At 39.7% G+C, this 17,256-nt stretch overlaps 5 protein-coding genes across 5 annotated transcripts; 1 reads left to right on the forward strand and 4 right to left on the reverse strand.

Moving 5' to 3' along the window:
* Positions 1-193: 193 nt before the first annotated feature.
* SAPINGB_P000198 (uncharacterized protein) lies at positions 194-1,000 on the reverse strand (the record flags this gene model as incomplete). Its single annotated transcript, XM_031994922.1, has 1 exon — positions 194-1,000. One exon carries the CDS (start codon positions 998-1,000, stop codon positions 194-196), a length of 807 nt encoding a protein of 268 aa, XP_031850813.1.
* Positions 1,001-4,245: 3,245 nt separating this feature from the next.
* On the reverse strand, positions 4,246-7,444 carry SAPINGB_P000199 (uncharacterized protein; the record flags this gene model as incomplete). Its single annotated transcript, XM_031994923.1, has 2 exons — positions 4,246-6,953; positions 7,009-7,444. 2 exons carry the CDS (start codon positions 7,442-7,444, stop codon positions 4,246-4,248), a joined length of 3,144 nt encoding a protein of 1,047 aa, XP_031850814.1.
* Positions 7,445-8,139: 695 nt separating this feature from the next.
* SAPINGB_P000200 (uncharacterized protein) lies at positions 8,140-10,791 on the reverse strand (the record flags this gene model as incomplete). The annotated part of the gene is made up of 2 exons (XM_031994924.1): positions 8,140-10,532; positions 10,644-10,791. 2 exons carry the CDS (start codon positions 10,789-10,791, stop codon positions 8,140-8,142), a joined length of 2,541 nt encoding a protein of 846 aa, XP_031850815.1.
* Positions 10,792-11,606: 815 nt separating this feature from the next.
* On the reverse strand, positions 11,607-14,762 carry SAPINGB_P000201 (uncharacterized protein; the record flags this gene model as incomplete). The annotated part of the gene is made up of 1 exon (XM_031994925.1): positions 11,607-14,762. The coding sequence occupies one exon, from the start codon at positions 14,760-14,762 to the stop codon at positions 11,607-11,609; it is 3,156 nt and encodes a 1,051-aa protein (XP_031850816.1).
* Positions 14,763-15,187: 425 nt separating this feature from the next.
* Positions 15,188-16,996, forward strand: SAPINGB_P000202 (uncharacterized protein; the record flags this gene model as incomplete). Its single annotated transcript, XM_031994926.1, has 3 exons — positions 15,188-15,541; positions 15,607-15,741; positions 15,788-16,996. 3 exons carry the CDS (start codon positions 15,188-15,190, stop codon positions 16,994-16,996), a joined length of 1,698 nt encoding a protein of 565 aa, XP_031850817.1.
* Between the last annotated feature and the right edge of the window lie 260 nt (positions 16,997-17,256).

Genomic DNA, 17,256 nt, shown 5'->3' on the forward strand with positions numbered 1-17,256 from the left:
GAGTTGCCCATTCATTTACTAGAATGGATTCAAGACCTTTTTTTTTTTTTTTTTTTTTAAGATGATGATGATATTTCATTATTATTCATTAAGATGGTAGATAAAAATACACTGGAAAGAAATCCTAATTTTATATATATAAACAAGAAAAGAAAAAGAAGCACTGATTTACACTTTCATCTAAAAAAAAAACTTAGATGGCCATGACAATGGCAGCGAAAAGAGCACCAAAGGAGGATCCAGCAAGGACAATGGGGGCAGCATTGGCCGAAGAAGTGGAAGAAGCAGAAGCAGAGGCAGAAGCAGAAGCAGAAGCAGCAGAGGCAGAAGAAGCAGCAGACTTAACAGAAGAGGCAGCAGACTTGGCAGCAGACTCAACAGAGGTAGCAGCAGACTTAGCAGCGGACTCAACAGAAGTAACAGCAGACTTTGCAGCAGAGGCAACGGACTGAACATCTGAAACACCAGCGCTAATTCCCGACTTTGCGGCAGATTCAGCGACAGTGGCCAAAGACTTGGCGTCACTAATGCCTGACTGGATACCATTGGATGCAACAGAAGCAGCAAGTAAAATGTTGGATTGAGCATTAGCGACACCATCAGAAAGAACCGACTGGACCGCGGAAAGCACTGAGGGCTCGACGGAGGTACGGTCACCGTAGATGGAAGAGGCCTTGGCAATGGCGGACGACAGAGCAGCGTCACCTTCGCTAATGTAGCTTCGGAAAACGGTGGAAACACCGGAGCCCCATGTTACAGCCTGAGATTCGTAGCCGGCAATGGCGGATTCTGCACTCTTGACTGCGTTTTCAGCGGCAGTTTGGGCGACGCCAAACCCATTTTCGACAGCGGAAACACCGCCAGAAATAGCACCGTTGATGGCACTACCAGCAGCTGAGAAAATGCCGCCAAGTAAACCACCAATATCCTGGGGCCGTGCTTGGACGGAGGAAACGGCAAGAGATGAAGAGATGACGAAGACCTTTGTGAAGCTGACCATTGTGGAGTTTGATAGGTTGTTGGTTTCTTTTTTTTAAATTAAAAGGAAAGATTGAGTGTAGTTAGTTATGAATAATAAAGAAAATAAATAAATAAATAAAAAAGAAGGACTTTTTATGGAGTATTTATATTTTCAAAAGGGGATAAAAAGAATGAAGGGCGAGAGAGAGAAATAGAGAAAAAGAGGAGGTTTTTAATAGGGTACGAGGCTGATTGGTATTAAATTTTTTTATTTTTATATATAAAATAAATATAACAACATACAAAAAGGCACGCCTAGAAATTTCTTAAAGCCTTTTGAAAATCTGAGCCTCGATGGGGACTTTAAACAAAAGACTTTTTTATTTATTTATTTTTTTTTTTAAATGGCGAAGCTTTGTTTTTTTTTTTTTTTTTTTTTAACTGGGCTGATTTATTTATTTTTTTTATTTATTTATATGCTACGATTTTGATTTTGGCCAATTAATAGAAGTTTTATAAAAGTAAATATAAAGAGCAAAAAAAAAAAAATTAAAAAATTAAAAAATTAAAAAAAAAGCTTTCAAGATTTCTTCTTTGTTATCTGCCAAAGAAAAAAAAAAATGCGCGTAACTTACGCGTTAATTTTAAGTCTTGCCCAGAAGATTTGTTTCCATATATATATATATATATATACTAAAAAAAAAAAGAATTAAAAATAACGCGTTTTAAAATATTAAAAAACCAAATTCTTCATCTTCATCTTCATCTTCTTTTTCCCCACCCTCCCCCTTTGTTTCTTTATTTTTCCTCCTCGAGACTTACAATTTTTTCTCGCGGTACTCGGCACGTTGTTGTTGTTATTTGTTTGTTTGTTTGTTTGTTTGTTTGTTTGTTGTTGTAGCTTTGGAATGTATATATATTTTACAGCGCTTTTTATTCATTTAGGGAAAAAACAGGGGGGGAGGGGAGGGGAGAGGAATTGGCAGTCAAAAAAAAAAAAAAAAAAAAAAATGCTATCCCTCGAGGCGGTGGTGGACATGACAATTTTTTTTTAGCAATTTTTGTAACAAAAGTTACCATAATGATAATAATAATAATTATGATGGTTGGTACAAAGGGTAACCATAGTGATAATCATGTGTAACCCCCCCAAAAAATGTGACCATAATTACGTAATATTACGCAAAAAAATAAAATCATATCATAAATGCTAAAATCTAAATATTAAGTCATAAATAACAAGTCACATGGTGCATTTCTTTGTTATTCTTAATCTTTTTTTTTATATTTTATTTTATTTTATTTTATTTTATTTTTTGCCACCGCTATTCAATTATCACCATCATCATCATCATAACTAATTTTGACTTAAAATCAAGTCACGTTGACTCAAGTACCAATTTACAAGGTCCTAAATGAATAAATTAAATCAGAAAAAATAACTAAAAATAAACAAATTAAATAAATAATTATCAATCTAAGCCTCTTTGCTTATTCTCTCTTTTTTTTTTTTTTTTTTCTATTTTTTTTTTTATATTCATAATCGCTGCTATTTATAAAACAATTTATATCAAGACAATTAGCCAGCTTTAAACCAATATTGCAGCTGATGTAAAGTTTATAACCGTAGCAATGTATCAAACTAAACATTGCTTAGCCTGAATACAAAATCTCAATTTACTTTTATTTTATTTTATTTTATTTTTTTAAATATACCATTTCTTAACCATTTTTAAATATCAATATCAAAACTTTTTTTTTTTTTTTGATTCTTTATAAGAATGATAATACACTTCTTTCAGTGTTAAAAAAAACTATTTATTTTAAATATATATTTCTTAAACATTATAATCATCTTCCCACTACTTATTACTTATAATACTGGTACTCAGTCATTGTTTAACAAATCATTATATACCTGCAGTATAGGAAGAAGATGGTGATGAAGATGAAATTGGCCCAACTCTACTAACCTGTGGCTTTGGAATAAATACAACTACTGACTTCAGTAAAACTGGGCCCCAATAATCGTAGTTTCCTTAGGACTTGATGCAGAAGAAGTACCAGAAATTACAACAATGTGCCTTCAATATTTTGTGTGCAAAATGTACATAATTATGTAACTTATAAGTTGATAGTCCAGATGCAACAATTGTCTTACTACCAACTAGACTTGGCATAAATCTAGAAAAAAAAAACCAAATGTCAACCCCCTGCAACAGAAGAAATGTCTTTGGCGACCACTTGATTTAAATTCTGTAGTTACTCCCCAACTGAAGATGCAATCAAAACTTGTTCTGTCATAATACCCTCTCATAAAATACTTGTACTTGGCTCATTTTACACTAAACCCATTGATAAATTCCTATATGGCTTGGAAATTGTAATAATGGACAAGACAACAACTTCATGACATTACTGTAAGCAGTCTACACAATGGTACTAGGCAAGGATTGTAACAAGAAAATCCCAGTATTCTGAGCTTTTTAAAATGTTGTTAAAGTCTAATAGAATTTTTCACCATACTTAAAGTTTGACATCTCTTTAAAACAAATTATAGAGTCATTAACTAGTGTTAGAAGTTTACCTATATTCTCCAGCTACATTTACTATTAATTTTTGTAATTGTGTGCACTTACTTAACTCAACTCAAGAACTTAGATTCATAGTTAGTCTAGAATATCGTTATATCAAAGGTTGTCTATCTATAGGAAATTTAACCAGGAATCCCACTTCAATTATTTTTTTTTTTTTTTCAAAAATCTTCTAGCCGTACAGAGTTAATCAATAATTGTTAGTTATGGCTAGTTAACACTTGTAAGTTTCCAGTTTTCTATTGTATTATCTTGGTACAACTATCTATATATTCGATAAGACAATTATTGAGTAAATTAATTAAAAAATAAAAATAAATAAAAACCTTCTTGTTTTATTTTGAGTTTAATTGATTCTTTAATGTTTTCATTTTTTATTTTTTTTTTAACTCAAGTTGAATTTTGAGTTGTGGATAAACACTTCTGATAGAAATAAATGAATAAAGAGATGACCAAACTAATTAATGCAACTTAGTAGTCTCGTTAACATTAAACAATAAATGATTCTCATGGAATAATCTATCATTTCTTTATCAACTCGAAGCTAGTTCAACAAAAAACAAAAAAACACACCGATAGTTTTTTTTTTTTAAAGATTTCGGTAATGCATTAGATTATAAAAACACACAATTAAACTTTTCTTCTTTTTATTATTTTTCTAAAATAATAATATACACATAATCATGTCAAATCACGATAAAAGTTCATCATTTGCGTTTGCGCCTGAAGTGACTTGAGTAAATGGCCTAGTTAGTCGACTTACGCTAGCAGCATGAACTGGACTAGCCTGTGGAGTCCCCGTGTCTCCTAGTCTCTTCATCGACAATTTCCACCGTGAAATTGATGTCATTGGCACTGGTCGTCGAATTCGTGACGACCTTGTGGGTGTTTCTAGTGCGTATGTAGTACTTATACCTGTGCCCACGGCCCCTGGGGGTGTCGTAACCTGATCTGTACCACTAATATTTACCTTGGTACTGCTTCGATTGCGAGCAGAAGCAGCAACCCGTAACGTGGGCGATGTCATATCTCCACCACCACCTCTTCCTGTAGGAGAGGAATCATAGGCTGTAACAGAAGAAATAGTAGAAGTAGCTTCAGGACGCAATACAGGCATATTTGCAAATAAATTGTTATTAGAGCCAGAAATAGTAATTGATTGGCGCCGGAGACGTCCAGAGGGGGGGAAAGATGGCAATTGCTTTAAAGAAGAAGAATTAGTCTCATCAGAGCTGAGTTTAAGTGAGCCAAGATATTGAACAACATTTTCTGCATTGTCAAAATTTTCATTATTATGAAGTTTTTGAAAATAAATCTCCTGAGTAATCTGTTTCCAATGTTTCCATATGGCTTTCGTATGCATTTCCTGACTCCGCTCAAGAAAATCACTAGCAGAACGCTTTTTGAATCCAATCTTGGTAACACGAATATTCCAAACTTTGAAAATTTGATTCAAACTCAGTGCTGTAGAATCCTGTTGAAACTCATCACCTTTAATGACAAGATCTTTACTGCGAATATATCGAGATCGATACTTTGTGAAGCTAGAATAAAGTGCTGATTCTTCATCAATTTTTTCTGCAACACCCAGATTAATTGAGTTACGGCGGTTCCAGCCCAGCCATTGAACAAATAACTCTTTCGACAACATCTCAGTTTTAATGTCTAATATTTCATCTGCCATCATTTTCTTTTTGTTGAAATTCTCTATTCGATTAAGCCAACGTGCTAAATATAAACGTTTGAATCGATCTTCACGAGTACGCAAAATCTCCTTAAGCTGCTTTTCGCGATAGCGGCGACGCGATAATACAAAAGCTAGTTTCCACTGTTCCATAGATTGGTTTTTAAGTGCTTGGATATCAATTGCTACTGCTAGTTCTTCCTTATTCTTAATTTCATCATATCTTGCAAAAAATCCTTCAAACGCATGCAAGGCAATACGGGTATCATGGAAATCTATAGCAACTGTTTCTTCATTTGGAATTTTTCTTGCCCTTGCACGCCATTCACCAAAAAGTGATTTAGTGAGAGCTAATTGATGTGTACTCTCAAACTGTGCTTCACAGTCATCCAAAACTTTTGGTCGATAACTTGTATATTTGCGCCACTCAGAAAATAAAAGTGATACAACCCTAATATCGTTTTTGCAAACAAGACTGGATTCTTTAGCTCGAAGTCTCCAAGTTTTCAATGCACTTTTAGCAAGCACAACATTTTTGGCACGCACCACCTTGACAAGAGCAAGCTTAAGGCGCCATGTCTTGAGCATGCGCCGACATGGCATACTGATACTGAAGTTACGTGCTTCACAAGATTCAAGTGCAAGACGGTTCCAATTTCGCAGAATGGCCCTTTTTGTTCGTATTTCTTGAGAGTTTTTTAGATCGTACAATTTGCGCTTAAAAATCAAAGCGCGCATCCACGTTTTTAAATATCTTCGTGCAAGAGTATTTGTGTAAAAGTCATCAGCTTGTTCTGGATATGTTTGGATAAGTTGTAGCTCTGCAATTAGCCCGCCTAAAGCCGCATGTGCAAGCTCGGTATTATTTCTTCGCATCACACTTTCTTCCTTTTGAATCACATTAGCTGTTCTAGTTTTCCAAAAATCCAACACTTCAGTCGCAATTTTTTGATTATAAGATGTAGTTGCCATAGTCTCCGCTGTTTTTTGACGCCAGTCATTAAACGATTTAAAAACAAGAGTGTTTTCGTAAAGGTCATCGGCCTCAAGCGATTGGTTCATTGTTATGGCTGTCTTTTCTACCCATATCCGAAAATATTTCTTGCAAATTAATCCATTAACAAAATTTTCATTTTTTTCAATACGTCCAAGTTGGGTGCGCCAGCGCTCCATAGCTTGGGTGCGTGCAAGAAACGTGCCTCCTGCTTCAGCTCTTTGCATGTTTTGTGCAAGCGTGTGATGTTTCACAATCCAACGATGAAGTACACTTTGTGGTAGTGATTTTTCGCGACGCGCGTCGGCCATAGATGTGAGATGTGCACGACGATGTGTAAGAGTACAGCAGGAAAAATACCACAGTGATAAAAATCGTTCACGCATATCATCTTCAAATGCTGTAAGTTTGTCGCGTAGACTTTGCATTTTGGCTCGAAACAGTTCCTTGTCACTTTGTGCGCGAACTAGCAGAGATACACATTCACGCCAAGTAAGAAGCTTTGAACCAGCGGGATCTGTAAGAAGGGATGATAGATGAAGCAGAGCCATAAAGATGGTATGGTAGGTAGGATATGTTTGAGGTGTCAATCTATTTGCAATCATGAAAGCTTCAAAGGCTCCATAAAGATGAGAAAAACTGAGAGATTCAGAAGGCGGTGGAGCCATGTTGGCTGTCGCTTCATCAGCCATGGCCGCAATGATTTCCAAAATTTCAAAATCTGGTATGTAAGCAATCTAATTTTAATGTATAAAATATAAAAAAAAATAACGTACCTTTTTCATTTAAAGTAATGCTTGGATAGGTTTTCATATGTTCATGATGAGGATATTGGTCATTTTGAATGTGATTTTCAGTTTCCTTTTGATGGTTTAGAGGTTGCTGCTGTTGATGTTGTTGATGCTTACGCCTAGTGCGTCTGAACGCAGGCGAAGGCCCCACTTCAGGTCCCAAGAGTGGTTTAGGTGGTACAGATGATGATGTTAATGACAAAGAGCTTCGTTCACGCGCAGTTTCAAGTGCAACATCGTCTTGGTCATGAGGGAGCCGCGCTGAGCGAGGTCGTTCGCGTGGATCGGGTAATGTGCCGCCGCCCGCATGCTCTGTGGCCGAAGAAGACGAAAGATATGGGTCATAGTAGACCGCAGCCTGGAGTCGCCGGCGAAGAGGTGCAGTCTGCCGCTGTTTGCGCTCGGGAGACCTAAGAGGCATTTACAGGCTTTTGCTTGATGTTTTTGGTTTGTGTGTTTTAATAATTTGTGTATAAAGTGGGAATAGTTAAACGCGTCGCGCTCGTGCTAGTTTGATAGGAGGTTAAATTTTAATCACATGATATTATAACCCTAACTGAAGTATATGGTCTGGAGTAGTTCTGGGACTGTTTGAAAAAAAAAAATTTTCAAAAGAATATAAATACGCCGAATTTCCCACATATATCCTTTTCTTTTCTTTCCTTTTTTTCAGTAGACAAGCGAAAAGGTAAGAACAAAATCGTTTAATTAGAATGTTTTAGCAAGTGTTGTTATTTTTTTCTTAATGATGAACAATTTTTTTAAACAGTTATCCCTGGCTTAATCACCATGTGTTGAGAATTGGTAGCCTGACATTGAAAAATTAACACTTGCTTTTGCATTATATTTTTATTTTTCAATTGGAGTATCTTCTAACATAATTTTAGGAAATTTGTAATTTTCATTTACCTTTCATAGCTTAATATACTTTTTTTTATATATACTTTGTAAATTCAATTGAATTTCATTTCATACTATTTTTTTTCTCGTTATTTAATTTTTATTTCTTTTTATTTCTTTATTTTTATTTTTATTTTTATTTCTTTTTTATTTCTTTTTTATTTCATGGAATTTTTATAAAAATACTGACATTTTGTAATTGATTTAAATTGTACATTAAACAACTTCGCCAATAATTTTGGCTGCCTCCTTGTAGGTCTTGAGTAGATTCTCACACTTTGTACGCTCTTGAGCAAGAGCTTCATCTTCATGCAACAGCTCCTCGAACAGGCTCTCCTTGTAAAGCTTGCTGACAAGTCTGTTTTGGGCACTTTCCTTGCTGTAATTGACAAGAAGATGCATAACGGCCTTAGGCACCTGATCTTGGATCGACTCACGGACAATAGAAAAGTATGAAATTATGAGACGACGTATCAGCTCGCACTCAAGCAGCTCACGCTCTGAGAATGGATCATCCCCATCAGTCAGAGAATCTTCAAATTCTGCACTCATATTGTCAAACGAGCTGCCGGAACCAGGGAAGTTGCCATTGACAAGAGTGCGCGACGAGCCACTTGACAGATTTCCAGAATATGCTGACGAGTTGCCAGTGCCATATGAGGAAGAAATGCCATAGCCCTTATTCTTAACACCACTGGAACCACGATTTCCAGAAGCATTCTCTTTGCCAAAGAAGTAGTTGAGGAAAGAATCCTTGCCAGCATGGTCACCCGATGCATCATTAGAAGTGGACAACAACCCATGGGAACTGCTGCCATTAAGGTCCAGTCGTGAAACAGAAGGTTGTTTGTGGTGAGTCTGTTGACTCTGATGCAGCTGGTCCTTCTCCTGCTTCTTCTTATTATCCTTGCGGTCTTTACCATCCTTAGCGTCGGCTTCGGCCTCGCGAGCAGCAATATCGGCAGCTTCATTTTCCTCCTGCTCCTTGAGAAGACGTCTTTCTTCAAGAGCCTTTATTTCCTTAAACTGACGCTCCTTTTCCTTGCGCTCCTCAATGACTTCCTGCATAGCCTGAGCCGGACCCAAAAAGTTGGGGTGGTTGGTGTTGATGTATGCACGTTGAATAGAAATCAAGCTGGACACGTAAGAAGATGAGGGGCCGAGGCGCTCGCGAAGAAGATCCGAAATGACCTCAATCAGCTTGCCCTGAAGCTTGGGGTACCGCGAAAGCTCTGGTGAGCCACAGTTGTGGCAAATTTTCATAAGCTCTTCATAAACGAGCTCAACACAGCGTTGAGAAGGTGGTTCAAGAAGCTTGATTTGGGGCTTGACAAGTAAGTCGAATGCCAGCTCGGGAACAAACAGCGAAGGCCGAGGACCAGTACTGTTGCGGATAGCAGTGCGGATATCGCGCATAGACAGGTTAGTAGTGGGGTCCAAAGTTGTGAGTGAGTTACCAAAGACCTCATTGTAAATATAGTAAATGCGAGCACCACCGCAGAGCTCCTTTGTAGAAATCTCAGAAGAAGTACCTTCAATAGAGGACACAAAAGAAGTAGCAAACTTAGTCATAAGTGTCAAGAGAAGTGCTCCACGGTTTTCGGGGCTCGTAAAAACAGTTGCATCACCATAAGAGGCAAGTTCCTGCTCTGTCTGACCCATAAGAGTGTTGAGACGAGCTTTGATATCAGGGAGACGCTCACGAATGTGAGACATGAGAGTTTGGTTGAGCGACTTGGCCAAATAGGCAGTGCCGCAGCGGTGTGCAATATTGCGGTAGACTGGGTGAGTGCTGAAAAATTCACGTTCGGCAACAAGAGCGTCAGCAAGTGATTTGTTGGCATGGATATCCTGCTGAGAGCGATTCACAACACCAATAAATCCTAGTTTAAGCGGGTACACATTGCCGGAAAGAATGTCCAAAGCGTTTGTGCCATGGTCCATAAGATCGAGCTTGGTCAAAATACCAATAGTACGCTTTCCCTGGGGGTCGACCTGGCGAGCAAGCTTAAGGGATTCTGAGTTGACAAGATCCACATTAGCTGGGGAAACGGCCAAAATGATAGAGTTGGGTTTGGCAATATATTCCAGAATAAGATTGCGGGTTTGACGCTCAATATCGGTGGGTTGGTCGCCAATGGGGATTTTGGTCAAGCCGGGAAGATCAACTAGCGTCAGATTCAAAACATGAGGAGAAAAAATTTTGAGGTTGATGGGAAGTCTATTGATGCCCTTGTTATTACCGGCAATGCGAGCAGTTTCCTGCTCAATTTCGCGACGGATCTGATTGAAGTCATAAAAGCGCTGACCAGGAATATGTAGGAATTCGCCCCATTCATCAAACTTGCCGGCAGGACCAGTGCGTGTATGAGGAGTGATTGGAGCAGCACCAGCATTTGAGTTGCCCTGTGGGTTTGAGAGATCTGTGAACGAGCCACTGAGACCGGCGCCAATCTCAAAAGACGATGAGGACAAGCCTGAGTCGTAGTTAGGTCCATTCGAAGATGACTGCTGAGGGTTAGTGGCGTTGGAGGGAATATTAACAAGTTGAAGAATGAGCGGTCGGCGAGTCACAATGCCGGTACCACGAGGCAAAAAGTCTCTGCCAACTAGATGAAAGAAATTTCCGCGTGCGTGAGCACGCGTGTGTGTGTTCTGTTAGTTATATTGTTATTACTATTATTGTTGTTGTTGTTATTGCTTCAAAAAAGCAAGCATACCAATGTTTTCCAAGACCGAGGATTTGCCGCTAGACTGGGAACCGACTACAACAACCTGTGGAAGGTCGAGTGTGTCGGTACCAATCGTATTAAAAACAAGGTCCTGAAGCTTGTTGACGAGTGGGATCAGGTCTTCTAGAGTTGCCATTGAAAGGGAGGATGGTGAAGGTTGAAGGTTGAGAAAAGGAGGTTTCTTCTGGCGATCTGATCGAATGGTGGAGAAGACAAAAAGGGCGGTTTACGGGAAAATTTTTATTGGGCGGGCGACCGCGCAACACAAAAAAAAAAAAAAAAAAAACTGGTAGCAGTATATATATAATAATTTTATATGGCAGCTACTGTAAAGTTACCATATGAGCTCTATATAGATATATTAAATAATTGTAGCTACAACACATACCACATACTAATACTAACACTAATTCTATTGCGGATGGGTACACAAGGTTATTGGCTATTAAAAAACAACAAGCAAAAACAGAGACACTTGCTGTCGGTCACTGCAAAAAAAAAAAAAAAAAAAATGAAATTGAAATTGAAATTGAAATTGAAATTGAAATTGAAAACTTCCCACTCAGCACTTTGAAACTCGTATTGCTACAGTTCTCAGTGTTTACAACAGGTGCTATGGCTTGGTTTACTTTCAATCTCGAAGCTCCGTCGTAGTAATAGTAGTAGTGGTGGTGGTGCCGCCGCTGCCGTGTCGGTACCTGTTCTGCGCCTGCCAAATCTGACCACATCCTTACGTAACAAGCACTATCATGGCATTTTCAAAAAGCTTCAACTCAATTCAACATCAACAAAGTTTACAATAATTGAATAACTTTAGTGATATTCATCAATTTCATTAACCTAAAAGATTAATAGCAACATTGCTGAAAAAAAAAAACTCTATTTTATCTCTAAACTGAAAAAAAAAAAATTAAAAAAAAAAGAAAAACTGTCTTTATATATTTATACTTTTTAATAGACTTCCAAGACATATCTACCACACTCCTTAAGCTCTTCAATCTCCTTATCAACATCAATCTTGAGACCCTTCTTAAAAGCATCCTTCTCGAGAATGTCAGACAAGCAGGCAGTAATATCGGGGACGGGCCAAGTAGGACCACAGAGATAAAAGTAACCCTTCTTGTCAACAAAGGCCTCCACAAGATCATCCAAGCTCTCGCGAATACGATCCTGAATGTAAATCTTTTGGGGCTGGTCACGCGAGAAGGCTGCACCAATGTGGGTAATAATACCGGCATCCTTGTAAGCCTCCCAAATCTCACCATACAAGTACTCTTCGCGCTGGTGACGAGAACCCAAGTAAAGATAGATTTCGCCAATCTCCTGGCCCTGAGCCTTTTGCCAGACCTTCTCCTCGATGAGAGCCTTGAAGGGAGCAAGACCAGTACCAAGACCAGACATGATGATTGGCTGTTGGGGAGTAGGAGGAAGCTTCATGACCGAAGGCTTGACGGAAACAACAAGCTCGGTTCCAACAGGGAGACGCGACAAATAACGCGAGCACTGGCCGTAACGCTTGCGGCCCTTGGAATCCTCCCAGTCAACAACAACAATAAGCAAATGAACCTCATTGGGGTGCATGTGTTGTGACGATGCAATGGAGTATTCACGACGCTTGAGCGGTGAAATGATTGTAGCTAGCTGAGCAAGCGATGGGCGAGCAGACTTAAACTCTTCCAAAATGTCAGCAAAAGTGTCAAAGTCAACCTCGGCACGGCGCTTCAGCTCCTCAGCGCCAGCGGCACTGGCAAGCTTCTCTAGGTGCTCACGCTCAGCCTTGTCAGTAGCAAAGGGTGCAAGACTCTCGTAAAACTTCTTTGGGGGTTTGCCGAAAAGATCAAGGTTGTCACGGAAAGCCTGGAAAGCAGTTCTTGTTTCCAAAATGTTAACATCATCTTTAGAAGGAACAGAAACAATGGAAGAGGGGCTGATGCCATAGAGGTTCAAAAAGTGACGAACTTGGCTGGCATCATTGCGAGCATGAACACCCAAAGCCTCACCAATGGCATACTTGAGACCAGTACCAGAAATATCAAGCTCAAAGTGGAAAATGTGACGCTCGTAACCCTCAGGAGTAACACGTCTATTCTCCTTAACCTTGGCAATAAAGTTTTGCACTGGCAGATCAGGACGTAGCTGGTTAGAGGAAGAGAAAGCCTCGGGGAAAGTGAGTTGCTTTGCGGCTTCAACCCATGACTCGTGAGAAACAATGGCAGCAGCAGCAGCCTCAGACTCCTCAGAAGGCTTGTCGCCATTTTTGATGAAGCTGATGGAGGTGATGGAAGAAGGAAGCAATTGCTCCTCCTCCTTGATCTCTTCCTCAGCCCATTCCTTGGGGATTTCAACAGTAGAAAAGGCAGTTTCCAAAACTTTTTCAACAAGACGAGCGACAGTTGCAGCGACAAGCTCAGTGTCAACACCGTTGGCAGTAACAATCTTTGTGGTGATTTGATTGATGGTAAGCTCAGGAGAGAATGTCTTCCAGAAGGCAATCTGGTTGACCATGCTGTGGGTGCGGCCCTGTGTCTCAGCCTCGTCACCAATGGCTTCAAAGTCAATGGCGTAAAGAGAAATCTCCTTGGCAATTGCAGCACGCTTAAAGTTTGAGCTCACAGCCTTGGAAATTTCCTCGACATTATTCTTGGAGGAAATGATGACCTTAACACCCTGCTTGACATTACCAAGAACGTTGAAGCTCTTGGTAATGGCGAGATTGTTGACAACAACAAGATCAGCTTGCTCAACAGGATAAGGAGAGTTGAAAGAAGAAGAAGAAACACGAAGTTGGGTTTCAATAACACCACCCTGAGCTTCATTGTCATACTTAGAAAAGTGGCTGACAGTGCTGGAGCCATCAAGAGAGATGGTGTGAGCAAGACGGCCAGGAGTGTCAATGATGGAAGAATCATCAACATCCCAAAAGACAGTCTCCTTGATGTCGGCACGGGCAGTCAAAGTGACAGATGAACCAAAGAGGTCGTAGATCTCCTGCTGGGACCAGATGTGGTTTCTAGAATATTTATGGTCATAAACAACGGGAGAAGCAACGGCAAAGCCAAACTTGAGAGAAACAGCAGTGGCAACATCACGGTAAAGTTGAGAGTGGGCAACAGAGTCAGTAACAACAGACTCGTTGGCAACCTGTCCAAGAACAATGATCTTCTTGGTGGAAGTAGGAAGAACCTTGAAGAACTCAGAGTCCAAGAACGGGCTGTAAAGTCTAACATTAATAACACCAATGGAGCTGCCATCCTGAACAAGGGTCTTGACAATTTGTTTGGTAAGAGTGCTCTCAGTAGAACCAAAAGTCACCACAACAGTGCCTGGGAGAGAGGCACCAGTGTACTCAAAAGGTTGGAAAGAAGTGCCGAGTCTGGCGTTAAGAGTATCAAAAAGAGCTGATGCGGAAGAGTTGAGAGAATCAGAGTTGGCAACAGAAACAAGAGCCTTGTATGTGGCAGAAATTTCTTCAGCAGAGAGAGACTCACCGCTCTTGTTAGATTCACGAATGGCTCTAATTCCACCGTAGACATGAGCTGTGGGAACAATAGAAGAAAGAGCAGAAGCGAGAATAGAAATGGCTTGAGCTTCAGAGATGGAGTGAGAAGCAACAAGACCCAAACCCAAGTTGCGAGCGGTCTCAAGAGCAGATACATAATCGGTAACAAGAGAACCAGCTTCATTGTCGTAATCAAGAGCAGCCACGTTGAAGGCAAGAGGAGATGAAGAAGTGGCGGCATTGATGTGCTGAGAGAGAACTGGGCTCATGGCAGTGAGAGTGGCCGAAGTAGCAAGAACTGAGATGGGACCCTTGCTGATACCAGCCGCAGCACCCTGGTATCCAAGAAGAACTGAAGCAGCACCAGAACGAGTTTCAAGCTGAGTGAGAGCAGGGACAGTGCCGTGGGAGTTGTGCTGAGAGAGACCGATCCATTTGTTGATAGCGGTATCAAGGTTGAAGGACTCTGGAGAGTATGAAAAAATGGATGAGGAGAGGGCATAGGCGGCCTTCTGGACCTCAATCTGGTGGGTGGAGTACGAATCCGAGCTGGCCTCAAGAGTGCCTGGAACGGGGAAAGGCGCGTCGTAAATCTGGACCTCAGACATGACTGGAATTATATAATGCTATAGATACTTAGCAAAAAAAAGTAGATTGTATAAAAAAAAAAAAAAAAGTCAAGAAAAAGGAGGAGGATCAAGGATTGTTTATATAAAAAAAAGGACGAATAAAAAATTTTCAATATTGAGCGGTAGTTCCGAAATGAGTGGCTAGTGATGAAGCCACACCCGCCGCTGATTGCAAAATGTCACGTGTTGTGGCGTATATGAGTGTTTCAAGCCACACCCGCCGTTTTTAAAAAGTGGCACCGCTTAACTGCAGTCCGGGGTCTGACTCGTTCTCAAATATACACATGATTTGATAATTAGCAAGGCTGGTAAAGAATTTAATTGAACAATTAAAATCGCAGTAAAAAAAAATATAAATTTACCATCTCGACTATAAATATATAATATCTTCAAAGTCTAACAGCATGCCAGCAGTATCTAACATTAGCAGTTTGAAGCACTCAAACACTTCATCACCTTATCATTTGTCTCAATCCTCTTCTCAACCACCACCATCTTCTCCACCACTGTCGGATCTGAATGGTCGGTGCTTTGGCAAGTTTAAAGTGCTCAAGTATTCCTTCACTCATGACAAACGGCCAACACCTGAGGGTCTTTCGGCTCAACCTGTTGATCCATTTGAATGGAGCCACCGCATAGACACTGGGATGATGCTGCGAATTTACCGTGTAGATCCAGAAGTTGGTTTACCTTCTGGGCACTTACCTACCGTCAAAATTGTCATTACTAAAGGCTACAGCCGTAACCCTACAATCATGGTTTGACAAGCTATTCTCTATTAAGCACCATAAAACAGAACTGTTTTACTAACATTGACTTTTAGGAAAATGTTTCTCTCCCACTTCTTTATTCAGTATTTTCACATATTTTAAATGCCGGAAATAATGTTTTTGCCTGTATTGCGCGAGACCCTGTAATGGGGTTTCGATATCTGGTAGAGCAAAATTCTGAGTTAATGGTAAGTAAAAAAAACTACTAATGATCCTAACCTAACCGTTACCAAGACATTTAGATTTCAAGTCCGTTTAGAAGATTCTTCACAATATTATCGAGCTATAAATTTACTTCAAAAATTAAATTGTCCTTTGACAATGTTACAGTCAAAAAAGTCTTCGGAACCCTCGTCAGAGCCTTCTGCTGAGGTCCCTACCAAACCCTCAAGCATAAATGCTTTAACAAAATTCCAACAGCAAACACCGTTAACCAGCAATCCTAGGTCTACCACTGACAAAATATCTCCAAATGTAGGTGTCTTTGAATCTGTTCCACCTCGCCCACGGTGTGCTACTTTTAATGACGCACTTTTTTATCAAACTCAAACACCAACTTACGATTCAATTTTACCTCAGTCTGGTTTGATTACTCCGCACTCACAATCAGGTCCCCTACCTCAGGTTACCCCACAATTGCAGGATTCATTAGACGAACCAAAAGCGCCACCATCTTCCGTGGTTAGTGTTTTGGCGCAAGATGTTGGATATGGAAGTCAAAAATACAGTCAGCCTACAACTGTGACAGAAGCTAGTGTCTCTTTGGAAGATTCGCAATTGCACCAAGTGATGGTAAGAGGGTCTTCATCAGATTCTCCAGGGCTTTCTAATGTTTTAGGAGAGGAACCTTCAACAACACAACAGCTGCAGACTGCTCAACGAAATCAGATTGTAATTGGAGGATCTATTTATTCTCTTGTACCAGTTCAAGAGTCAAATCAAACTACCAATTCTAATTTAACTCCAGGTCTTAACAATGTTCCGGCTTCTATTGTTTCTACGGCACCTAGTTTAGTTCCAGCTGTTGAACCAGTATTTGTCACCTCTGTACCTTCAGCCCCTGCTCCTCATTCACTTTCAATCTCTGATCGAACGTCGTCTTCTGTTTCTAATTCTTTTTCAGCTCAAGCTTCAGCCGTGGTTGCACCTCTTTCGACCGTCCAATCACCTGCACAGATTAAGACAGCAGCTTCTCCACAGTCATCGCATTCGTCTAGTGCTCAAAATAGTATCACTGTACGTGATGACTCGGCATACCCGTTATCTCAGACCCCTCCTATCTCCTCTTTGATTCACTCAGTTCTTTCCAGCCGTACTGAGCTTGTACAAAGACCCAGCCTACAAATACAACAACGCATTCGCCAAATTATTAATGAGCCGGATTTTTGGCGCCTTGTTCATGATATTGAAAAGCAATGGCATATCTTAACTAAGGGTATTTGACTTTTGTTTTAAGGGAAAAAAAATAATGCATTTAATGAACCATTTCTATCTAGGTATATAAGAACTACATAGATTAAGTACATAAAACTAATGAAAGCCATATTTTGAAATATAAAATATATTATAATAGAAGTAATCCCAGGGCTAGTCTTCAGAGCTTGTTTAACATTTTTTTTTGCCTAATGCCTAATTTCTACTATAAATAAGTTACACTAATTTGATAAGCGAGTTTGAAACGAAAAAAAAAAAATTAGTAAACG

The sequence above is a fragment of the Magnusiomyces paraingens genome (genome assembly GCF_902498895.1).
Source record: "Magnusiomyces paraingens strain CBS 517.90 genome assembly, contig: contig1, whole genome shotgun sequence".
NCBI lineage: Eukaryota > Fungi > Ascomycota > Dipodascomycetes > Dipodascales > Dipodascaceae > Magnusiomyces > Magnusiomyces paraingens.